At 43.5% G+C, this 21,810-nt stretch overlaps 1 protein-coding gene across 6 annotated transcripts in view; it reads right to left on the bottom strand.

Annotated features, from left to right (window-relative positions):
* The window catches only part of INPP4B (inositol polyphosphate-4-phosphatase type II B), a 709,083-nt gene that overhangs the window by 253,387 nt on the left and 433,886 nt on the right, over positions 1-21,810 (bottom strand). For 5 of the 6 annotated variants that reach the window (XM_055144517.1, XM_055144520.1, XM_055144516.1 and 2 more), the window contains one exon: positions 4,856-4,906. The exons of the other annotated variant lie outside the window; for it this stretch is intronic. In XM_055144517.1, the coding sequence (XP_055000492.1) occupies positions 4,856-4,906 (51 nt within the window). The remainder of the gene's footprint in view (positions 1-4,855; positions 4,907-21,810) is intronic. 6 annotated transcript variants of the gene reach the window in all.

The raw sequence follows: 21,810 nt of genomic DNA, 5'->3' as shown, positions 1-21,810 counted from the left end.
TGTACCGAATGCATCTGGGCACTGACATTACAGGGTGACAATGTGTCCAACTCCGGGGAGGTGCAGGATGCTACTTAAGTATAAATATCAGGGGCTGGAGCAATAGTACAGCGGGTAGGGTGTTTGCCTTGCATTCAGCAGACCCAGGTTCGATCCCCAGCATCCTCTATGGTCCCCTGGGCACAGCCAGGAGTAAATCCTGGGTGCAGAGCCAGAAATAACCCCTGAGCATCTCGGGATGTGACCCAAAAAAGAGAAATAAAAAATATGTCACTGTCATCCGTTGCACATCGATTTGTTTGAGCAGGCACCAGTAACGTCTCTCATTGTGAGACTTACTGTTACTGTTTTTGGCATATCGAATACACCATGGGTAGCTTGCCAGGCTCTGCCATGGGGGCGAGATACTCTCGGTAGCTTGCGGGGCTCTCCGAGAGGGGCGGAGGAATTGAACACACGAGTGGCTGCGTGAAAGGTGAATGCCCTACCACTGTGCTTCGCTCCAGCCCAATAAAAAAATATATCTCATTATTCCAAATATGACACACTCCATTAGGCATCAGGACGATATGGTGTGGAGAATGTATGAAAAGAAATTCTCCAAATCATGTAGGATTGTTTCACATGGCAGTAAAGAAACAATGAAATGGTCTGTATGTGGGCTCTGTAGCAGATATTCATGTATTTGGACTTGTTATAAAGTTAGGGCTTACTTATAACATTTATATACGAATTTATTCACATGTGCATGAATATTCACTGGAACCCCTGGCCAAAGAATGAATTACAAGCAAACCAGGTTTCTTTATTTCTGAAATCTGAATTCGCAAGGAAGGAAAATAACCTTCAGTGTAACAGTCAAGCCTTTTCAATTGATTGTCGCTGTCATCAAAATCATGTTGTTCAAGAGAAGTCTTTCCAAAACGTCAATTTTTTTTCACTACAAATATAACGCAAGGAACAAAGCTTTTCTCTCTCCTTTGATGCGCTTCCTAAAACCCACCTCTAGCAGGTTTTAAGCTGGAAGCTCCAATGCCCAGGGAAATTGTTTTTAAAGACAAACAGCATCTAAAGGCTCACTCAGTTATGTGCAGCGCAACTTACACATAGCCCTAAATCAATTATTCTGACCCCAAGTGGAGATCCAGGTGACGCAGTTGGTCCCACAACCCCAGACAGCCTAGCCTCCATCCCTCTGTACACCTTGCTGTAGAGGGGGCCACTCTCAGACGGAGGCTGACATTCCACAGGAAAAAGGACCTTTCTGGGAAGGAGAAAAAGATCTGGCGTCTGGATTAAACCATGTTGCCAGTGGCTCGGTGTCTAGGTAGCACCGTAAGTCAGTGTAGACTGATACACTTCCAGAACAGTATCAGTCTACTGGCTGGAGCCCCGGCTCAGGTGCTGGAGAGTAGGGAGGGTCTGAGTGAGAGAACCTGGGTTCAACCCCCAGCTCAGCTGAAGCCACCAGCAACTACCACCGCCACCCACCGAAAGAGTGTATGAGAAATGCCCAAGGTGGCCTAGTTAAACATAGCTTTGAAAACCAATACATATATTTATACAGATACACACAGGTACACATATGTAAACACACACACACATGCACTCATGTACATGTAAACACCATACAGGCAACAACTTCCTGCCCCGCATATACTCTGACTCCTACCACCCACTAGCACACTCAGCATCCTTGTTCCCAGACAAGCGCCCACAGCAGGCGACCACACAATCCCAAATACTCACCTGGCCGGAGAGAGGTACCAAGCAGGCCAGGAAAAGCGGGGGAAGGTGATTCAATCTTGGACAAAGAGCAACGCACAACAGACATTGCCAGAAGCCCGCCAAACCTGGTCACACGTATCTGCAGCTCACAAAGCCCTTATTCAAGGCACAGGCTTCCATGCTGCTACGGTTTGCACGGTCCTTCCAAGTCTGGTGTAGGGCTGGGCTAGTCAGTGGGCTGCCACTAGGAGCACTAGCTTATGGCAACCAAGTGTGCTCTGAGCATCAAATATACCTCAGATTTATAGACAGGGTATGGAAAGAGAGTGTGACCTTAATTACTCTACATTCTTGACTGCATTTTGAAATGATAAGGTACAGTCTATAGATACTGGGTTAAATAATACATTGGAATTAATTTCACCTGTTTCTATAGACATTAGATTTCTAAAAAAAAAAGGTAAGAAAACAGGAGTGGGGAACATATTGTTTCTTGTATATATTTTAATCATGATAACTTGCATATATTATATTTAATATAAGAATTACTTTCAAGGCTGATACAAACCATCTCCCCTGCACATCTTATAAGACAGACCCTTTTCCATAACTGGGTCTTTCTTCCTAATAGATATGGTTACATAGTTGCCCACTCCAAGGAAGGAAAGAGGAAATGTGAACTATCCCCACTGAGAGAAGGCATCATGCAGTCAAAAGAAAACATCCTTTTGGTGTAACTGAATTACCTGGTAATCTGGAGAATGTTCTCTAGACTCCTCCTTATTTTTGCATATTTAAACAAATACCTCTATATCTATTCACAGATTAATTCAATGAGTAGACCAGTGACTAAATACATGTGAATAAATAAAAATGTACCCAAAAGCCATAAAAAAATTCTACTAAATTTAGGACTCTGAATTTAGAATTTAGGGAGAAATTCTACTAAAACTTAATGCAAGCATCACAAAGAAAATTTAGGTAAAAGGAGTACAAAATAAAATGATGTCTTTACTGAATAAAGGACTCAGAGCACGGGCTGCTCACGATTCTCTAGGAGATGCTGCTTACGGCAGCAAAGAAGGGCCAGAGATGGACCGGGTGGAGATGCTTGCCTTGCACATGGCCAAGCCTGGGTAACAGCCTTGCACCCTGCATGGTCCCCTGATCATTATCAGGAGTAATCCCTGAGAGCACAGAGCCAGGAGTAAGGCCTGAGTGCCACAGGGTGTGGCCTGCCAAAAGTAATAATAATGCAAAGAAGGGGCCAGGAATGTGACTCAGCAGTACAGCACTTACCCTTGGACACAGGAGATTCGAGCACCAGCGCCACAAAGATCAAATAAGACTCACGGGGGAAAAGAATAGAGCTTGGCAGCCGAATACACAGAAGGCCCAGCTGAGTGACATCACGGTGACACAGGACACCCCTGGTTTTGCTCACCCTCACAAGAATAGCTAACAAGTATTTAAGGCTAAGATTCCACTGAGAGAACTGGAGCAGGGAAGGCTGGGGCTGAAGCATGGCCTGCATCCCTCAGAGCCAGACCGGCGGCACTAGACAGATGCGTGGCAGATGGCCCTACCGTGGCAATCATTCCACAAGGTAAGTCGAGCAAACCATCTGGCCGGATGCCCAAAACTTAGACAGTGAAGCATGCAAATTATCTCACAACAAAACTGGACGATATAGCAAGAAAAAATAAAACCTTCAAAAGTATATTTTAAACAAAATCGAGAGAAATTTGCCAAGAAATGGATGGGACACCTCTGAAAGACTGAGAAAGCAAGAGAAACCCAGCACAGTTTTCACCTTAGCATTCTTCTAAGCTGTCGCCTTCACATACCGTCGTGAAGATCCTTGGCCAAGAACTTACACTCTCAGACTGTTTTTGAAGTATTCAAAGGAGCACTCTGAAAGTAACTGACGAGCTGTCTGCTAACCAATCGTTCTCCACTGGTGCTCCAGCTGGAGTTTGGGACCTTGTTTCCTACAAACTTATATGCCAGAACTCCCAACCTGCAGAGGGGCATTCACAGCACCCACAGCACTGGGCTGGGAAGAGCCACTGACCTTTGGAGGAACTAGAGACAGCCTTGTGCATTCAGGGTCCTAAGTTTGAGGGGCTGCATAAGCCCAGCCCAAAGGCAGAAACCAAGCCCCCAGTCTCACTGAGCCAGCACTATTCAGCTGTCCCCAGGAAGAAGCTAGAAGCTCTATGCAGCCCCGTGCACATAGGGCACTTGTCCTTTGTTATTAGATGCAGAGATACACTTACAATCCCTCTGACACCAGATGCCAGATTTTTGGGGGGGTTCTCCTACACTTTTTCTGGAGCTGCTATTACCACAAGCCAATGAGAGGTACTGAGAGGTGCTTCCCGTAACCTGGGAGGAGGCTGTCAACTGCCAGTAGGTTTCGGGAATTTCAAGCAGGCATTTCAGTTGCTGCTCTGCCTCAGTGTCCCTGAGCCTCCACTCATTTCTGGATTTTCCTTCCTCTCTACATGCACAGAATTCCAGGTGCATCCAGCCTGCCGGGCTATCTCTTTAGGAGCTGCCGGCACCTTCTCTGGCCCCATTTAGGCAAGACACAGCTATTACCGTCTGGCTCTTGCCACTTCTGAGGACTGGAGATGTGAGGTGTCAGATGCATCAAGAAAACCTGAGCAGAACTTTCCGACTAAGAACTGTGCATCCGTGGCACTCGCCTGACCGTGTTTAAAGAGCAGGAATATGAACCCTCCATCCCCAGTCCCATGCCTGGTTCTCTCCTTCCCTCCCGCAGTGGCATGGCGCACATCTGCCGTTTCTCTATTTCCTGTTGGTCCAGGCACACCAGACCCCAAATCCCATGTCAGGCACATACAGGGCAATCTCAAGACTCATCTGGAGCCCAGTGAACTAAACATGACTTCATCCGAATGGTTGATTATCTGGAGACAAGAAATGCATTCCGTGTAATTCAGCAAGGAAATGACAGCGCCTCCTCAAATAGACACACCCTGTTCATTTAATTCAATTTCATTTGTCCGCTCCTAGGCAGGACGCCAGGAAAAAAAAAAAAAAAACGCAGATAATTTACTTAGAAGCCATGTGCAGGTCTTTTGGAAACATAAACACTTACCCCAACCTCTGCTGGGGGATCCTTATGTTCAGGGAGGACACTGGTTCGAACCTAGAGAGAAAAACAAACATTTTCTGTATGACTTCGGAGTAGAGCTTCACCGAGGCGCCAGCTTCCTTGCTCCTGCATCCAGCCGGTTCAGACTCTGCGGTTAATCATTACCGAAGGCACCGGCGTGGTACCTGAGCTGCCGCACGAGGAAGCTGGCCTTTTTCAGCTCCCAAACTTCCTGATTTTCCAAAGTACACAAAAACCACCTGATCCTTGTTCCATCATCCCCTTGTGAAATTCAGAGTTGTCCACCCTCCAGAGTTTTAACCTTTACTCCATACACACCGTACGCGTGCACGCATACACACACACACACACAGACACACACACACAGAGGCACACACACACACACACACACACACAATCCATAGTCAATATTCAAATTCCGGGGAAGCCGGGATGGAGAACTGGGGTGAAGTCACCCTAAGCCCTACACGCCCCAGTGTACTGGGGGATTTTATCTGGCCGAGGTTCCCGAGTGAAATGGCAAAACCACACCAAGATCTCTGTCTTTTATGAGCGACAGGTCCTCCATCCTGGCAGAACTGAACAATTAGGAACTCGTCAAGCTCTACGTGCTGCTTCCTGTCCCCAGATACTGTCTTATGACAACCAGTGACTCTCAGGTTCTTTAAGAGGAAATATTTCAAATGGAAATAAACCACGGTTATCTTTCTCCTTTAAGAAAAAGGTAAGAATACAAAGAAAAAAATAACACCTACAGCTGGCATGCCTGGTTTGAAATGATCATAAGGTAAACAGGTTAAAGGACCCCAGAACTATATACAAGTATTTTTTGTGGGCCTGGAGAGCAGGGGGCTGGAGTGCTGAATGCAGCAACATTTTAGAGGCATTTCAAAATGGAGAAGGGCGATACCAAACACATTTCTCTCCAATTCCTTGAGGTGCTGACACACGCCAGGTCATGTGGAGCCAATGTCCCTGGTGGACGAAATGCATGCGATACATTCCCTCAAAATGTGGAGAAAATTTGAACCGGTTCCTAAAGGCCTGCTAATCTTTCACACGGCCTTTCTATTTCTTTGAAAAATCAAAGTCTCAAGCCACAGGAAAACCTACACTGTAACTTCCAGCTTAACACCCCTTCTTTGCTTATGACAGATTCGGCACTATCACTTGCACAATTTGTCTGTCATTACGACGCGAAATTGTTCACCAGAGCACAAAACAAATGGCAGGAGAGATCCCAACAGAGTAAACAACACAATCTGCAGAACACAATACTCGGAATTTCATGACGGTGCTCCCGGCCTAAGAGCATTTGCAGTTTGCTGGTTGCATTAATGCCCCTTGTTCCAGAATGTCAGATGTGCTATTAAATCTCTGTATCTGGAAATCTTCAGCTGGCCTCAAAGGATGAAGAAAGTAGTATTAACAGTGAGTTATAGCAGGTTGTATAGGATATATGCACATACATATAACTACATATGTATGGGAAATAGACATATATGCATGTGAAAATACAGTTAACGAGTACATATTCATACGTACACCATATACAGACATGTAAAAATATAGCATTATAGCACTGTCGCACTGTCATTCCATTGCTCATCAATTCACTCTAGTGGGCACCAGTAATGTCTCCATTGTTAGACTTGTTGTTACTGTTTTTGGCATATTGAATGCTCCATGGGTAGCTTTCCAGGCTCTGCCATGCAGGTGGGATACTCTCAGTAGCTTGCCGGACTCTCCAAGAGGGACAGAGGAATCGAATTCGGGTTAGCTGCACGCAAAGCAAACACCCTATCCGTCCATGTTAATATATGTATCCATAAATTTAAGGAAACAGTTGACATCATCTAAGAAGTCAGAAATTGTGTGGATTACATATATGGTACATATGTATACACTTATATGACACATTTTGATGTGTCATATATAACATATACAACTTGTATTCACTGTATCACTGTCATCCCGTTGCTCATTGATTTGCTTAAGCGGGCATCAGTAACATCTCCATTATGAGACTTGTTATTTCAATCTAACGTGATGTTTTATATTTTCACTTTGGTCTAAGATATCATATAATTAGACTAAGGTAGAATAATACTGATAATTCCTATAATTTGGTACAGTAAGCTTCTAAAATTATACATATTTAATAGCAGAACACTTATTCCTTTTAAATATGAAAAAACCACATATAAAAAAGTGATTCTTAACCCAAAGTTTTATTATAATAAAATCTTGAAAAAGTCATTACTTTGTGTTTCTGTACATTTTCTGATGAAAGGAGTAACATTTTTTACACAAAGTATTATTTTTGAGATATAAATGCTGGATTTTCTAAACCAGTTGTTTTGAAATCACTAACAGAACCCCTGATTTAGAGAAAATGAGCAATAAACTTTTGTGAATTGATTAAAAACTTTATAGAGTCAAATGCCCATATATTTAAATTGGCATGTGTGGATCGTTTCAAATTTCTGCACTTCTGCACTGCTGATATGATGACAGGTAGGTTACCTGCAAATGATACATTTCTTGCAGAAGAAACAGCTCTTACTCAGTGAACATAAACTAAGGGGCCAAGGGACGAGATCCATCCCTTCTCTGGGAATTCAGAGTCCAGGGTGGGGCAAAAGCCCTACGAACAAAAACGAAACAGACCCCCAGATATCAAGTATAATGTAGTCGGTATTGTAATAAAATCAGTTCTATAATGAGTAAACAGTTCAGCTGTGAGGAGCAGGTCGGTTTCAGAGATGCGTGTGAAAGGATGAGGAGGCATTTTTTGACCGAGAAGGGGAGGAAAAGAAGCCAGCCGACTGCTATGTAACAGGGAAGTTTCACGCACTACCAAAAAAAAAAAATCCAACCATGGTCCAGAAAGGTAGGTACTCTGATGCAACTGTGATATGGGAGCCTCGGGCTACTAGGAAGGTTTAAGGCTATCTGGAGAGATAACCTTGGGCTGTTCGCTGTCCAGAGCTCTTTATCACAGTTTACAGCTGGAGCCTTATGCAGTTTGTAGTCAGCCAAAAATCAGGGGGGTGGTGGTGACATGATCAAAGTCCCTGGGGTCATGTGAGTGCTACCCTGGATCACCTTGAGAGAATTATTTCACCTCTTTGTGAGAGTGGGATGTTTTCTTTTTTCTTTTTTTGTGAGTTCTCTTTCATACAGGCTAATCATGAACCCTACAGGTCATCATCAGAACGAATTCCTTTTCAGCTCTTCAGTCCTTGTCAGAGTGGAAAGGAGGAAGGAAGGGAGAGAGAAAGAAAAAAATGAAAGAGAGGACGGAAAGGAGAACAAGAAGGGAGGAGAACAAAAAGGGAGGAGCGAAGAAACAGCCAGCAAAGGTAGAAACAAGGAACCAGAGGGAAAGCAGAAGACGGTGTTGAAATCCAAGCCCGGGACAGATATAGCCGAGACCTTTTGTTGAGGGAAGGATGAAGCCATGGCTGTCACTGTAACATTTGGAATATTCCAGTTCAATGGCAATGTCATGTCTCCTGAGATTTACTGGCCTTAAGGAATGCAAGTTCCCTTTTTTGGTCTTATTAGAAGCTCTTTTCTCTGCTTTTCTTCACTATACCCCTCCTAGTTTGAGCCCTGTCTGGACCAAGGCATTCCGACTACCCATTTCGAGTTTTTTTTTTTTTTAGCTTCTCTCTTATTTCTGGTGTTGGGGGCACAGCCAGAGATGCTCAGGGGTTGTTCTAGGCGAGCTCGGGAGAGCCTGCAGTGGTGGCGCTGGTCTCCAGAGCTTCCATATGCAAAGCACATGTTCTAGCCCTTGTGCTTCTTCGCCAGCCCTGTCTTCATTCCAGCTGGACATTTATGATATCAAACAAGACTCGGGAGATGACTAATTGGGAGCGCTCAGGTGGAACATTTTATATCCCATCCTGAACACTTCTTAAAGTTCAGGGACAGCAAATTCAGTGTCTTCTTTATCAACTTCCTAAGTTCAAAAAATACACAGTCTATATATTTTTAAAACCGGGTGGAAAATAGTGAGTTCTACTGACTCTTGCATTAAATCCCCACACACTCATTTAAAGAGCTGAGTGTGGGGGCGGCTACACTCTGAGGCTCAAATTCACAAACACAGTGAAGTAATCAATCATGTTCCAAGAGCACCGATGGTCCGGAGGATGAGGAGCACTGTAGATTACTCCGGGACAGTGAGCAACTGAAGATGAGGGACTGAGGCTGCCTGATTTCTCAAACCTGGCTACTGTGTGACCTATTCAAAAAAAGGGGGAAACCATGTACTATGAGTCAAGGAACCAGGGGAGTCCCTGCCTAGTCACATTCAAGTGGATCCTAGTGTAGGCAATCACAGAACAACCTTCCCCTGGACTTCTCAACAGGACAGTGGAGGGGAGGGTGTTAGAAATACTGGAGGAAGATTCCTTAGGCATGAGAGAACCCAGATCTCTTCACAAACTGTTATCATAGCTGTTCCCATCACTGCTTTCTGGAAACATATCCATTATTTCCTGACCAAAACATTACTGTAATTCTCTATGTATCTCAAGTTTGAATCTACAGAACCTACAATATCATCACAATACCTGGTCCACTTGAAATGAGATGTACTATTAATTTTTCCCAAGGAAGCTGTTCCGTTCAAGAGTCCATTCCTTAGGAAGCCTTGCGGCGATGCGTAGTCGTGTAACTGCAGCTGTCCCCAGTAGAACGTGTGTTCTAGTGGTATTTGTCACACCCAGCCCTGAGTTTCCACATGTGGGTAGATGAACATGTGGGCTTTGGACGGTTTTGCTTTGCTACCCAGGTGGCTGCAGGGTTACACCCAGGTTCCAGAATGACCAGGTGCAGAAAAGTCATCTGTCAGCCATCACTACCAGTATTTGACTGTCAAATCTATCATTTTCCACTGCCATGCAGTAAGCTTCCACAAACTTAGCTGCTTGGCCCTACTTCCATTTATGAGTTCATAGTTCATAGGTCAGAAGTTGCAGTCTGTGGAGATGAGTTTGCTACTTGGTCTTTTTTTTTTTTTTTTTTTTGCTTTTTGGGTCACACCTGGCGATGCACAGGGGTTATTATTCCTGGCTCATGCACTCAGGAATCACTCCTGGCGGTGCTCAGGGGACCATATGGGATGCTGGGAATCGAACCCAGGTTGACCGCGTGCAAGGCAAACGCCCTACCCTCTGTGCTATCGCTCCAGCCCGCTACTTGGTCTTTTGAGGTTCAAATCAAAGTGATTGCTGGTTGTGCCCTCATCCCTGATAGGGGAATATCTGCCTCCAGCCCCGAAAGGTCTGTGAGCAGAATTCAGTTTCTTGCAGCTCCAGCACTTGACATGCCCGTTTTTTGTTGTTATTTTTTCCCCCTATGGCTTTTTACCAGAAGCTGCTTTAAATTCCCAGGGGTGGTTCTCCTCAGCAAGTGGCATCCTCCATCTTCGATCTGGCCATTGAGTAAGCTCTGAGCACAAGCGGGTGCAGCCCCCAAACCAAACCAACAAACAAAATCAGAAACAAAGAAAGAGTGGAGGGCATGTATGTGCCTCAGATGATAGCTTTCAATTCTATGAGAAATCACAGAGATGTACCATGCAGAGGTCAAGCAATGAAATAAAGGTCCCTCTGTACAAACATGTTTAAAGGAAGTTCGTTTCTCCGAGGGAGGGAGAGCTGAACAGATTCACATGAGGTTTCCTGGGCTCCCACGGGCCTGACACAGTCCAGGCTCATTCCAGGCACACGGAGTCAGAGTCTTCATTTTAGCCACAGTCCCAAATAAAGCACATGCATGCCCAAGTGTGATAGATGCTCACTTCAAAGAGCGCTTGTGTGTGAAATCGGTCACCAAAGAGAACAACACATATTCATTTCCACAGGAACATGCCTGGGATATGGAATGGGGTTTATTTTTCTGGTGGTGAAGGAATTTACTCTATTTTTTTAAAAAATGTCAAGCATCTGTAAAAGCTACCGATAATATTTTCCCCCGGAGAGGCCCTCGCCTTTGTTCAGCACATCAGAAGGGGTGGTTTGTTCTGGAATTGCGGCAGGGACTGCTCAGCGGCAGAGCTGGGCTGGGATTCTGGGGAGCCCAGAGCAGGGGCTCCAACACAGGGGCCCCATCAGTGGGTTGAAACCCTCAAGTTCTAACATCTCACCTGGCCTCTACTGAGAAGCGTAACGAAGGCAAACTGGAGCCGTCCTAGCAGACTCCTGATGTGACAGGACTGCTGTCGAGAAGAGAAAGACACACTGGGGACACAAGGGAGGGGCCGCAAGAAGAGGTCAGAAGGGAAGGTGGCTGCCAGCAAATCAGAGACATCATGGACATCTGACCACATCCTGGACTTCAAATGTCTAGAGCTCTGCTAAAACAAATGTGCATTTAGTCACCCAGCTGGAGGCAGCCCTGGGCTGCCATGATGCTCAGTCTTTCCCAGGGGAAGGTAGAACATTCCAGAACTTACAACCTAGGGCCTCTCTGGTCTTTGTCCCTTAACCCCAGAAGGAGCAGGCGACTCTCCAGTTGGTTCTCACTGTGCTCACACAGCTTCGTAGTCTGGCAAGTGTCTTGGGAGGGAGATCGGCCATGAGGCCAGGTTCCTGCTGGTCCCTGTCATTCCAGACACACGTGGGATTGGAGACTGGATTCCAGGCTGACCACCTGTGTTCAGCACAATCTGGCTACACAGACGTCCAGGGACAGGGAGGCTGCTAAGACCACTCCGGGCCCGCCCACCACTCCCTCTCAGGATCTGGCACCTGTCTGTTCTCTAGTCTTTTTCCTGCTTCCCAAAGAGCTGTGAGACCCTGGGAGATTTGACTCCACCTTCCCTACCCTCTGGCCTGCCCCGTTTGCCTCCTGCAGGGTCAAACTTCAGGGAGTCTCTTCTAAGGAAAGCGTGGGGTGTCGCTGACTCAAGGCCCCTGAAGTTCTCGCTTCAACCATCACAGCTCAATAAGCTTGGCTGGTTCCTGCTTCCCCAAGCAGCAAACACAGGCCCTTACCGCAGGCCCCTCTCAGAACTAGCAAACGCTCCAAACGCCCAGCTCTTCTCAGCTTGCTCTGAACGGACCTCACCTCTTTTCTTGGGCATTCGATTCTATCTCAAGGTGATTCCCTCAGAGCTGGATGATGCTTTCCAGCTTGAGGTTCTGGTGGCCCTGATCTCACCTATGTGTCCCCTGGTGGAGAGCTACTGGCCTCTCGCCCGTGCTTGCTCTTCTCAGAAAGTTTTCGTGTCTTTTAGGGTTCGAAAGTTTGGGGAGAACTAAGGATTCTTCCTGAGGTAAGAAGGATAACAAATAAACTGTATTCCACACACTGATAGGCAAATGTAACCAAAGAGGGAAACTCTGCCATTATGTGTTGGTCTCTCTGTAGTCTTGCTTCAAACAGTTACAAACGTACAACTGCAGGTACTTCCCTGGGTGAAAAAACAGACTTTGCCCTTAAACTTGAACTCCAGCCAAAACCAACCCTGTAATTCTTGAGGGTGTCATACTGTCTTGGTTAAATGAGGGGCATATGCTCAGCCTTCACATGTCAAAGACACTGCAGCAACTGGTGCACACAGAACATTCTACACAATTCCAAGACAAAATAAAGCAACAGAAAGACCAATGTAAGCACCTTATTAGTCAGGAGGCCTCAAAGCAGAGCAGTTTCCATCCCTCTAAGGCAGAGAGGCTCACGCTACGGTTCCAGTCACATGGGCGCCTTTATGCTTAATTGGTGGCTCTTTAAGCCTTCTAATTTCTCGATATGAATGTGCCATTATACTAAATTCTACAGTCATACAAGAGTCATGTGGTTCTTTAGGTTAATGGTGACTGCAAATGTGGCTCAGGAGTCACATAACTCTGAGTGTCCCTGCCATTACCCACATTTTATTCCATTTCCCTTTCCAACTATTACAGAGATCTATTACGGGCAGGTGAAAAAGTACTGAACAGCAACAACAGCTAGACATTTCCTTCCTCTGCTGGCATCTCTGAAAGATTGAGGCTCTGCTGAAAATGAGGGCTAGTTTCTGTGGCAGGCAGAGAGGTCTGCCTATGGCTGCTCTGAGGGTGACTCTCACTTTCCGGCTTTTATGCTTGTTACTTTTGGATCTTCCGAGCGGGACCAAGGTGGGGAGAGGGAGCATGCTCAGGAGAAGATACAGGAAGCTGTCTTGCATCAGCATCAGCAAGGCACGTCCTGTTCTGTGCCATCAAGCCAAAGCAAGAAGGACAAACTTCGAAGAGCTGCATAATTGAAGACCACAGGCATGTTTAAGCACTAAAAAGATCTTAATTTTATTTGCTTTGGAGCCCTCTGCCCCACCGGTGATATTCAGGGATTACTCCTGACCCCATGTCCAAGGAGACTCCAAACACAGGAGATCACCTGAGTGCTAAGGATCAGACCCAAGTCAGCCATATGCAAGGCAAGCAGCTTACTGACTGTACTATCTCTCTGGACCCAACCATTTACTTAACCAAAACGCAATCTATAAATATGTTCTACAGGCACGCTCAGGATATTGACCAATAATTTTCCAAATAACTGTTCATTCCAAAGATAGTGAAAATAGAAACCCCCGTCTTACTGTCTTTCATAGAGGGTATTGTAAATGTATCAGATATAGATGGGCCTCAATACAAATATAGTGCAGATACAATTAGAAAAAACAATAAGATTATAAAATTTAAGTTTCATTTTCAAAGATCCACCACTACTTCCCTCTTTTTTCCTGTTTCCTTCTCCACTGTTCCAATACACTAAGATACCTTTACACAATCACTCTGAAAAGTGGAAAGTACCATCGGGACTATTCATTGATTCCTCATTCAGTATGTGCCATCCTCAAAAGTATTACTTTAAAGCATACAATTGATAGATAAGGATAATGGAATTATAGAAAACAACATGAATAATGCTCATTTGATCTCTGGGCTAAATAACAAATATTTTACAAACACCTGCTTATTTAATTCCTACAGCCTTAAATGGCCAGATTATTATTCTGCCCATGACATGAAGGCACAAACTCAGTTTCAGAAACTTGCTCAAGTCACTCCAAACACAAATTCCAGACCAGACATGCAATGGTCTGTTCCTAGGAGTGTCCCTTCCTCTGCAGTTGTGCCTCCTCTGAGCCCAGACTGAGGGTGGCTCTACCCGTCATCTCCCAGGCTGCTTAATGAGTGTCGAAATCCAAAAAACCATTAGCCTCAGGGAACAGAAACAGACACCATTTATCACATTGCCAGACTCAAAACATCACCCTTTTGTATTAACACCCCCCAATTAAGACCACAGCCATGAGTTAATGAACAAAGCATTAGACGGAGAAGAGTAATATCAACACGAGGACATGTCTATTAATCTGTTGCTCATGGAAAGTCATTAGTCCCAACACTAAAAGGCTAAATGATTTCTAGGTAGCTTCCGAATGAATGCAGTGTGATATTTATTGCTCACTATTTCGAGAGACCATTTTCAAACCCAAGTTTTTGTAAGCTCGTCAAATGAAGATCACCAAGCCCTGACTAGAGGTCAATTTATATCATTAAACTATAAGATGGGGGCTGGAGCAATAGCACAGTGGGTAGGGCGTTTGCCTTGCACAGGGCCGACCCAGGTTCGATTCCCAGCATCCCATATGATCCCCTGAGCACCGCCAGGAGTAATTCCTGAGTGCAGAGCCAGAAGTAACCCCTGTGCGTCACCAGGTGTGACCTAAAAAAAGCAAAAAGAGAAAATTAAACTATAAGATAGTTTTCTCTGATGAGCTGAAAAAAAAAAACAGAAGGTGTATCTGGGACTAGAGTGGAAGCGCTTGCAAGAGAAGAATGCAACTGTGTGCTGTGTTCGGCTTCAGACAAAACAAGGTAAGGTCCACCTCTATGGCACCAACATGCTACTAGTTTCTATACGGAATTCTAGCCAAGTGTTGAATAATTTCACTGATAGTTTTGCAATTTTTTTGGGGGGGTCACACCCAGCGATGCTCAGGCTCTGCACTCAGGAATTACTCCTGGTGGTGCTCGGGGGACCATATGGGATGCCAGGAATTAAACCCAGGTTGGAAGCTTGTAAGGCAAACACCTTCCCCGCTGTATTATTGCTCCAGTCCCCACCTGGAAAATTTTTGAGACTCATGCTAGGGTCCCACTTATATATGTTCCTTAAATGAACACCAATTCTAATCACTTAGAATTTTCTTTCACTGTTTTCAAAGCAAAAGTCTGAGGAAAACAAGACTCAAACTTCAAGGACTGCTCAAACCATCAAAAAACAAATGAAAGAAATTCTTCCCAGGGCAAGTAGAGTTTTCCTCAGCTTATGTGGCTAGACAGTAGAGGAGATAATATGACAGCTTGAATCTGCCTATTTCCCAAACCAGTGCTCGCAGACCCTTATTTGTATTGTCTATAGCTTGGCCCTGAAATAATAATGCACACACATAGGCACACACACACACGCATGTGCACACACAGAGTCACACTACACAATGGCAGTGAGTACCTAGCTCCGCTTGAGAGGATCTGGGGCATCTTAAACAGGAAATAACACAGCTCATCTCAAAAGAACGTCATTAGGAAGAGGGGAGATCTACCTTAAGACCCCAACAGTGATATCTTTAGAAGAGCAAAGGAATTCAGAGTGGTAAATTCTTCCCAGGAAGGTGAGCACCATATATAACCATGCCTCTATGAGGGAAAGAAACACATCTGAAGTTTCTGAAGATTGATTTTCAAGATTGGAAACACAATCAACTAAGTGGAGGGCCCCTTTCACTCTAATGAACTGGGGCCGGATGAACCCTGTGACATTGTGAGTAGCAGCTGGAACATGAAACACCGCAAATGATATCTTATTCAGACGTGGCAGTGTGGGCCACTCCGAGGATCTGTGAAGTCAACACTATTTTTGTCATCATTCTCAAACAGTATTTTCATTTTTTTAATGCTGATTCTTTCACATACTATAGAAAGTATTTAAAATTAAATTTTTTAATTAAAATTTAAAATTAATATCCAATATCCAAATTGCTGCTGTGCCTTTAGCCAGACCCCAACAACTTGGGGCAACTTTACCAAGAAATTAAACGGCCAAATGTTAGGTATGTGGGAGACACACCCACAAACCACCTCCAGCTCAGCTATATAAGCTCAAAGCCTCCACCCCTCTCGGAGAGCCTGGCACGCTACCGAGGATATCCCTGCCTGTACAACAGAGGCTGGCAAGCTACCCGTGACGTATTCAACATGCCAAAAACAGTAACAATAACGTGCTTTTCATGTTCCTGGAGTGAGCAGACACCAATGGGCTACACTAGCATGCGACAGGGACAAATGGAGACGTTATTGGTGCCCGCTCAAGCAACAGGATGACAGTGACAGTGACAGTGATTCTTTCACAAGACCCCACTAACCCTTTATAGGAAGGATCCATTTCAGTCTCTCCTTCCGGGTTTACATCTTCCCACTTAGTGAGCTTCTCTGAATTACAATGGTTCCTTTTCCTGCCTTCTACCATACCTTAAATAGTTTAATCTTCAGCATTCTAAATGCTAGGATCATGGTAATAGCAAGAAATAGACAATCCATGGACTTACATTCTAGCATCACAAAGAGAAAGAGAGAGAATATTAAAATTTATAAACCATTAAGTATGCATACACGCATAAAAGGGACAATGGAAAGAGACACAGCGGTGACTCTGAGCTAAACCCACATAAAGAAGAGAAGCCAAGTCAGGGAGAAATAAGTGCGAGAAACATTCCCAGGCAGGACAATATCAAATACAGAGACCAGGAGGTAAAAATAGCTGGATAAAAGAGGTGATTGAAGGGGAAGAATAAGACAGAATCAAAGAAACATGGGAATATGACACTCTATTTAAGAAGAGACAGTTTTACCTTTTGTAAAATATGGATAGAACTGGAGGAGGTAGCACTAAGCAAAGCCAGAAGGAGAAAGAAAAAAATATGCATTATCTCACTGATATGTGAGATACAAACAAAGGAAATCTACAGACAAAAGAAAACAAGCCCTTGAGGTTAGGTGGGGAGGAAGATCTCTATGAAGGGGGCTGGATGGACTAGGGTGGGAATGAGATTGGTGCCATGGTAGTAAGTACATTGCAATCACATACTTTAAGGAGGTGTTCACTTGACCCCTAAGACACACTCAAGTATTCTAAATGAAAGTCACCTTAAAACAAATAAACAATATTTTTTTTAGGATGAAGCTGTTGGAGTCTAGGTTCTATATTCTGATTTCTAGGGAGAGATTCTAGCAGGGTTTTTGGCCAAGAAACGATGTGCTCTTTTTCATGCTTTGAAGATGTTATTCTGTTTCTATATGAAGAACAGACTAAAGAAGGTCAAGAGAGAAAAGAATGAACAATAAGGAGTCATTTGTGAATTGGGGCTTTATTCCCTATAATAAGATTTAATTTATTCCCTATAATAAGATTATTTTAAATAACTATTTAACATAACTTTAGACATCTTTTATTACTATCATTCTCCTTTACCTAGAGTCAAGATCAAGCTACTATTTAGATTTTAGGAGGATAATCATTGAGTAGCCTTGAGTTATTTAATCTGTTTTAAATATTTATAGAAAACACTTTAATACTGACAGAGACTCAAGTTAATAAATAAATTTCCTTTATCTATAATTACATTCATCTATAAGAATGCTAATGTTCAACTTGTCACAAGGATATTTGTGGATTAATAATTATTTAAATAAACAGTGTTAAATAATACATGATATACTATTTAAATCCTATTTACATTATGGATATTATAGAATAGCACAGCTCTTAAAATATTAAGACTATTCCAGAGAAGAATTCTAACTTTAAACATGAAGAGACTCAATTCCTGGAAATAAATTTTAATAACCTATTTGCCTTGCACATGGCTGACCCTTGTTCAATCCCTGTCATCCCACATGGTCCCCGTAGCCCCACCAGAAGTGATTCTGAGCACTGAGCTGGAAGTAACCCCTGAGCATCACTGTTGTGAGGGAAAAAAAACCTCAAAATAAAGGTGATGATTTCAACTTTTCCCTCAAAAAAAGGAAATTGTTTTACAAACTTTATAATAGTGCTCCTGTCTCTGCACTTTGCTGTTTTCACCAGGGCCCCTCAGAGGGGGCAGGTTGAGTTTCTCTCCCCACCGCAAACAGAGCCCCGTCAGCTAAAGACCTCCAGAACCCAGCCACAGCCATACTCAAGGACCCTCTCCATACGTTCAGACGAGCCTCACGCATGAAGGAACTAGCAGAGGAACCCAGGTGTGCGGGACCCGGGACTGAGATCTCCAAGCCTGCTCAGATTGGGACTGGACCTCCTCCACCCAAATCCCCCATTTTCCAGTAGCTAGGCAGTCACACCCACAAACTGTAAAAGTAATCCCATCAATGGCCAAGATCCAGAGACTTGGCCACACAACCTCTTATTGTCTATTTCTCCCTCTCGAGAACCTGGCAAGCTACTGAGAATATTCTACCCGCATGGAAGAGCCTGGCAAGTTCCCCTTGGCGTATTCAATATGCCAAAAACAGTAACAATAAAGGGTCTCATTCCCATGACCCTGAAAGAGCCAATGCAACACAATTGGGAAGGACGAGTAAAGAGAGGTTGCTAAAATCTCAGGGCTAGGATGAATGGAGAAGTTACTGGTGCCTGCTCGAATAAATCAATGGATAACGGGATGACTGTGATACAGTGATGATAACAGAATTTTAATTTCTAAAGAGATAGCTATGAATAAGATTGTTAATGGATGTATTCAGAACTCCTGGCAGCTGCATTGGCAATAATATTTAGAGAAAAGTGGTGTTACCATTGCATTTTTTGTAACTGAACCATATAAGCAAGCTATGATTCAAAGACCCACGAATGGCACATAGTGACACGTGTATGAAAGGAAATAAAAAAAGAAACATAGCTTAAAACTCAACTCCTCCTTTTCAGCACTGAGAGACCTATTAACAGGACTTCTAAAAATCACTTCTCTACATGGGCACAATTTTATGCATTATTGGGCCTAGCTTCAAACATACCATAAAATTCTTGTTTTTTTTAAGTTAAAGTTATAGAATACTCTATATCTGTATTGAAGCTGTAATTGCCTGTGAGATGGATCTTTCACTTTCTAATAAAAATGTTTCAGTGTTTTTTCATAGTAAGTGAATAATACACAGGACACACACATCTCATGTGTACATACACATGTGTGTGCATCATCAGGAAGCAAATGGATTCCATTAGATTACAGTCATGCACATAATGCCAAAATAGCCCAATCTCTCAAATAATTCAAAGCTCTTAAAATATACCTTCCTGGGTCTCTGCAGATTTCAGTCTCTAGGAAACAGCTGAAATCTAGAACCTTAGGACTAAAGAGTCTTAAGAGGTAAAGTGTCTCAATTATTTATAATGCATGCTTTTTGCTTTAAGTAAGTGTACCTATGGGTCCTTACTACCTCGGGACCTAAAGAGACAGACTCCACTGGTGCAAGGAGTTTCTGGTATTCGAGAAGAAATCACATAAATAGAAGTGCTGAGCAAAGTCCACTCACAAGACAAGAAATGAAGGTCATTTACAGAAATCCTTTCTGAACGCTATACTTTGGACCTTCTCCACATCTTAAGGTGGAATTTTATTTGAAACTGCCAGAAACAGGTTCTAAAATATTCTAAGATCAGGTACTCCACATAAGCAGGGTCTAAATGAGACATGTAGGGGCTTTGTTCTACTTAAAATCCCTTTCCTGCTTTTAGGCACTGTGAAGTGCAGGAAAATATTTCACAACTGGATGCCGTTGGAGCATGGAGATAAGCTAGAATTAAAAGTATGTACTGATTCTCTGCATGTAAATACTCCACCCATGCTCATTCCAAGGTACTGTGAGCAGATCAGGGTAGGAGATGTGGAGGGCCAGCTGCCTGGGGCTGGTGGGTCAACGAGCAGAGCAGAGTTATTTGGGACCCAGATATCCTGAAATCTCGGCGTACTGAGATTCCGGCTACAGCCCCAGGAGTCCGTTCCAGAAAGGACTTAGTACAGCAGTCTTCAATAAGTCAAAAAATAAAACCATCTTTTATCCTGTATCTCAGAGGCTAAACCCATGTCACAGGCCAATGTTTCAAATGAAGCTGAAACTCAACAAAATTCCGTCTGCAAGGCGAGCAGCGTATCTATGAATCAGATTCCCAGTGGCCACTCAGACATTCTTGGTACAATCAATGGAAACTTGGGCCCTGGGAATAACGCAGAAGGCACACAAAGAATCTGGCTCCCCAGAAAGGGTCTCATGACATGTCTGGGATCCAGGGTCGGCTGTAAGTGCCCTGGCAGCCAGTGGTGGATGCTTCAGAATTTTCTCTTTTCCTCGGAGTTTCTGATTATGGTCTTTCGAGACTGCAGACTGTCTTCTCCATCAATGTTTGGAGAAGGATTCTCAATGAACATAGCACAAAGCTGGAAAAGACGCTGAGGTCTTCCACATATCCCTGGGCTCCCTAAGTAGACGGGTTCATAACTGGGACTCTGACACTGCCAACCTCTAAGCACTTAGAAAAACCTTCCGTTAAGAAACTTCAAACATCTGGGAACACTGGTGGAGGAGAACAGGCCCTGGTGGAGGGATGGGTAAACGATCACTGTATGACTGAAATGCAAACACCAAAGTTCATAAGTTTGTAACTATACCTCACGGTGATTCACTAACAAAAAGTTTTTTTAAAAAAAAGAAAGAAACTTCAAACAGTTTGCATCAACAAGGCAAAGATAGGTTTCTTTGCATGAACCAGGCCAATCAATATGATTCCTTAAAGCAAGAATGATTCCTGAGAATTGCTGAGGATGGATCCCAAACCCATCAAAAATAAATAAGAAAATAAATATGATAAATTTCTGCTATCTATAATAGCATAGATAGACACACAAACATTACACTTACTAAAATAAACCCAAGACACTCTATATTTCAACAATATATCAAATCAAATGGATGGATTAAAAATAATAACACACCTGTAGACTGTGAGGCGAATTAGAGGTGACAAGAAATTAATAAAAGGGATCAATTAAAAGATGGAAGATAAAACCCAATTTAGCAGTGAATTTACTATAGTATATGAAAATGTTGATTTTTAATGATTCACACCTAAAACTAAAATGTTGTAATGCATCTTAATAATAGAGATAGAAGAAATAAAGAATGCAATGTATAAACTTTGTATTTAATTTATTCTAAAAAAGAAAATCTCATCTTTATTAAAACTTTGTTGTAGAAGTTTTATTTCACATTTTATTCCAATACAAATATTCAAGCTAATTAACACACCTATCACCTCATATTAGTTACGTGTGTGTGCATGTGTGTGTGTGGGGGGGGGTAAGGTGCTTGTCTTGTAGACAGCTGACCCAGGTTTGATCTCCAGAACCACGGAATATGGTCCTCCGAGCCCAGCCAGGAGTGAGCCCTGATTACACAGCCAGGAGAGAGTCTTGAGCACCACTGGGTGGGGTCCCAGGAAAAAAATGAATAAAAGATCTATTCTCTTAGCAAATTTCAAGTATCTAATAGTGTTATTAATTAAAGTGCCATGCCCCAGTGTTCCGCCCATAGAGCTTCATCACATGGAAACTGGGCATGTGTACTTCTATGTTCTCTTCCAGAGCTCCCAGGTAACTCAGTCAAGAATTAAAGCTAAAGGGGCTGGAGCAACAGCACAAGCTGCGTTTGCCTTGCACGCAGCAGACCCAGGTTCGATTCCCAGCATCCCATATGGTCCCCTGAGCACTGCCAGGAGTAATTCCTGAGTACAGAGCCAAGAGTAACCCAGGTGTGATGCAAAAAGCCAAAAAAAAAAAAAGAGTTAAAGCTAGACATGACATTTCATGCTTTCCTTTA

This window comes from Sorex araneus, chromosome 7, assembly GCF_027595985.1.
Source record: "Sorex araneus isolate mSorAra2 chromosome 7, mSorAra2.pri, whole genome shotgun sequence".
Lineage (NCBI taxonomy): Eukaryota > Metazoa > Chordata > Mammalia > Eulipotyphla > Soricidae > Sorex > Sorex araneus.
This window is presented reverse-complemented; position numbering and strand designations above follow the sequence as displayed.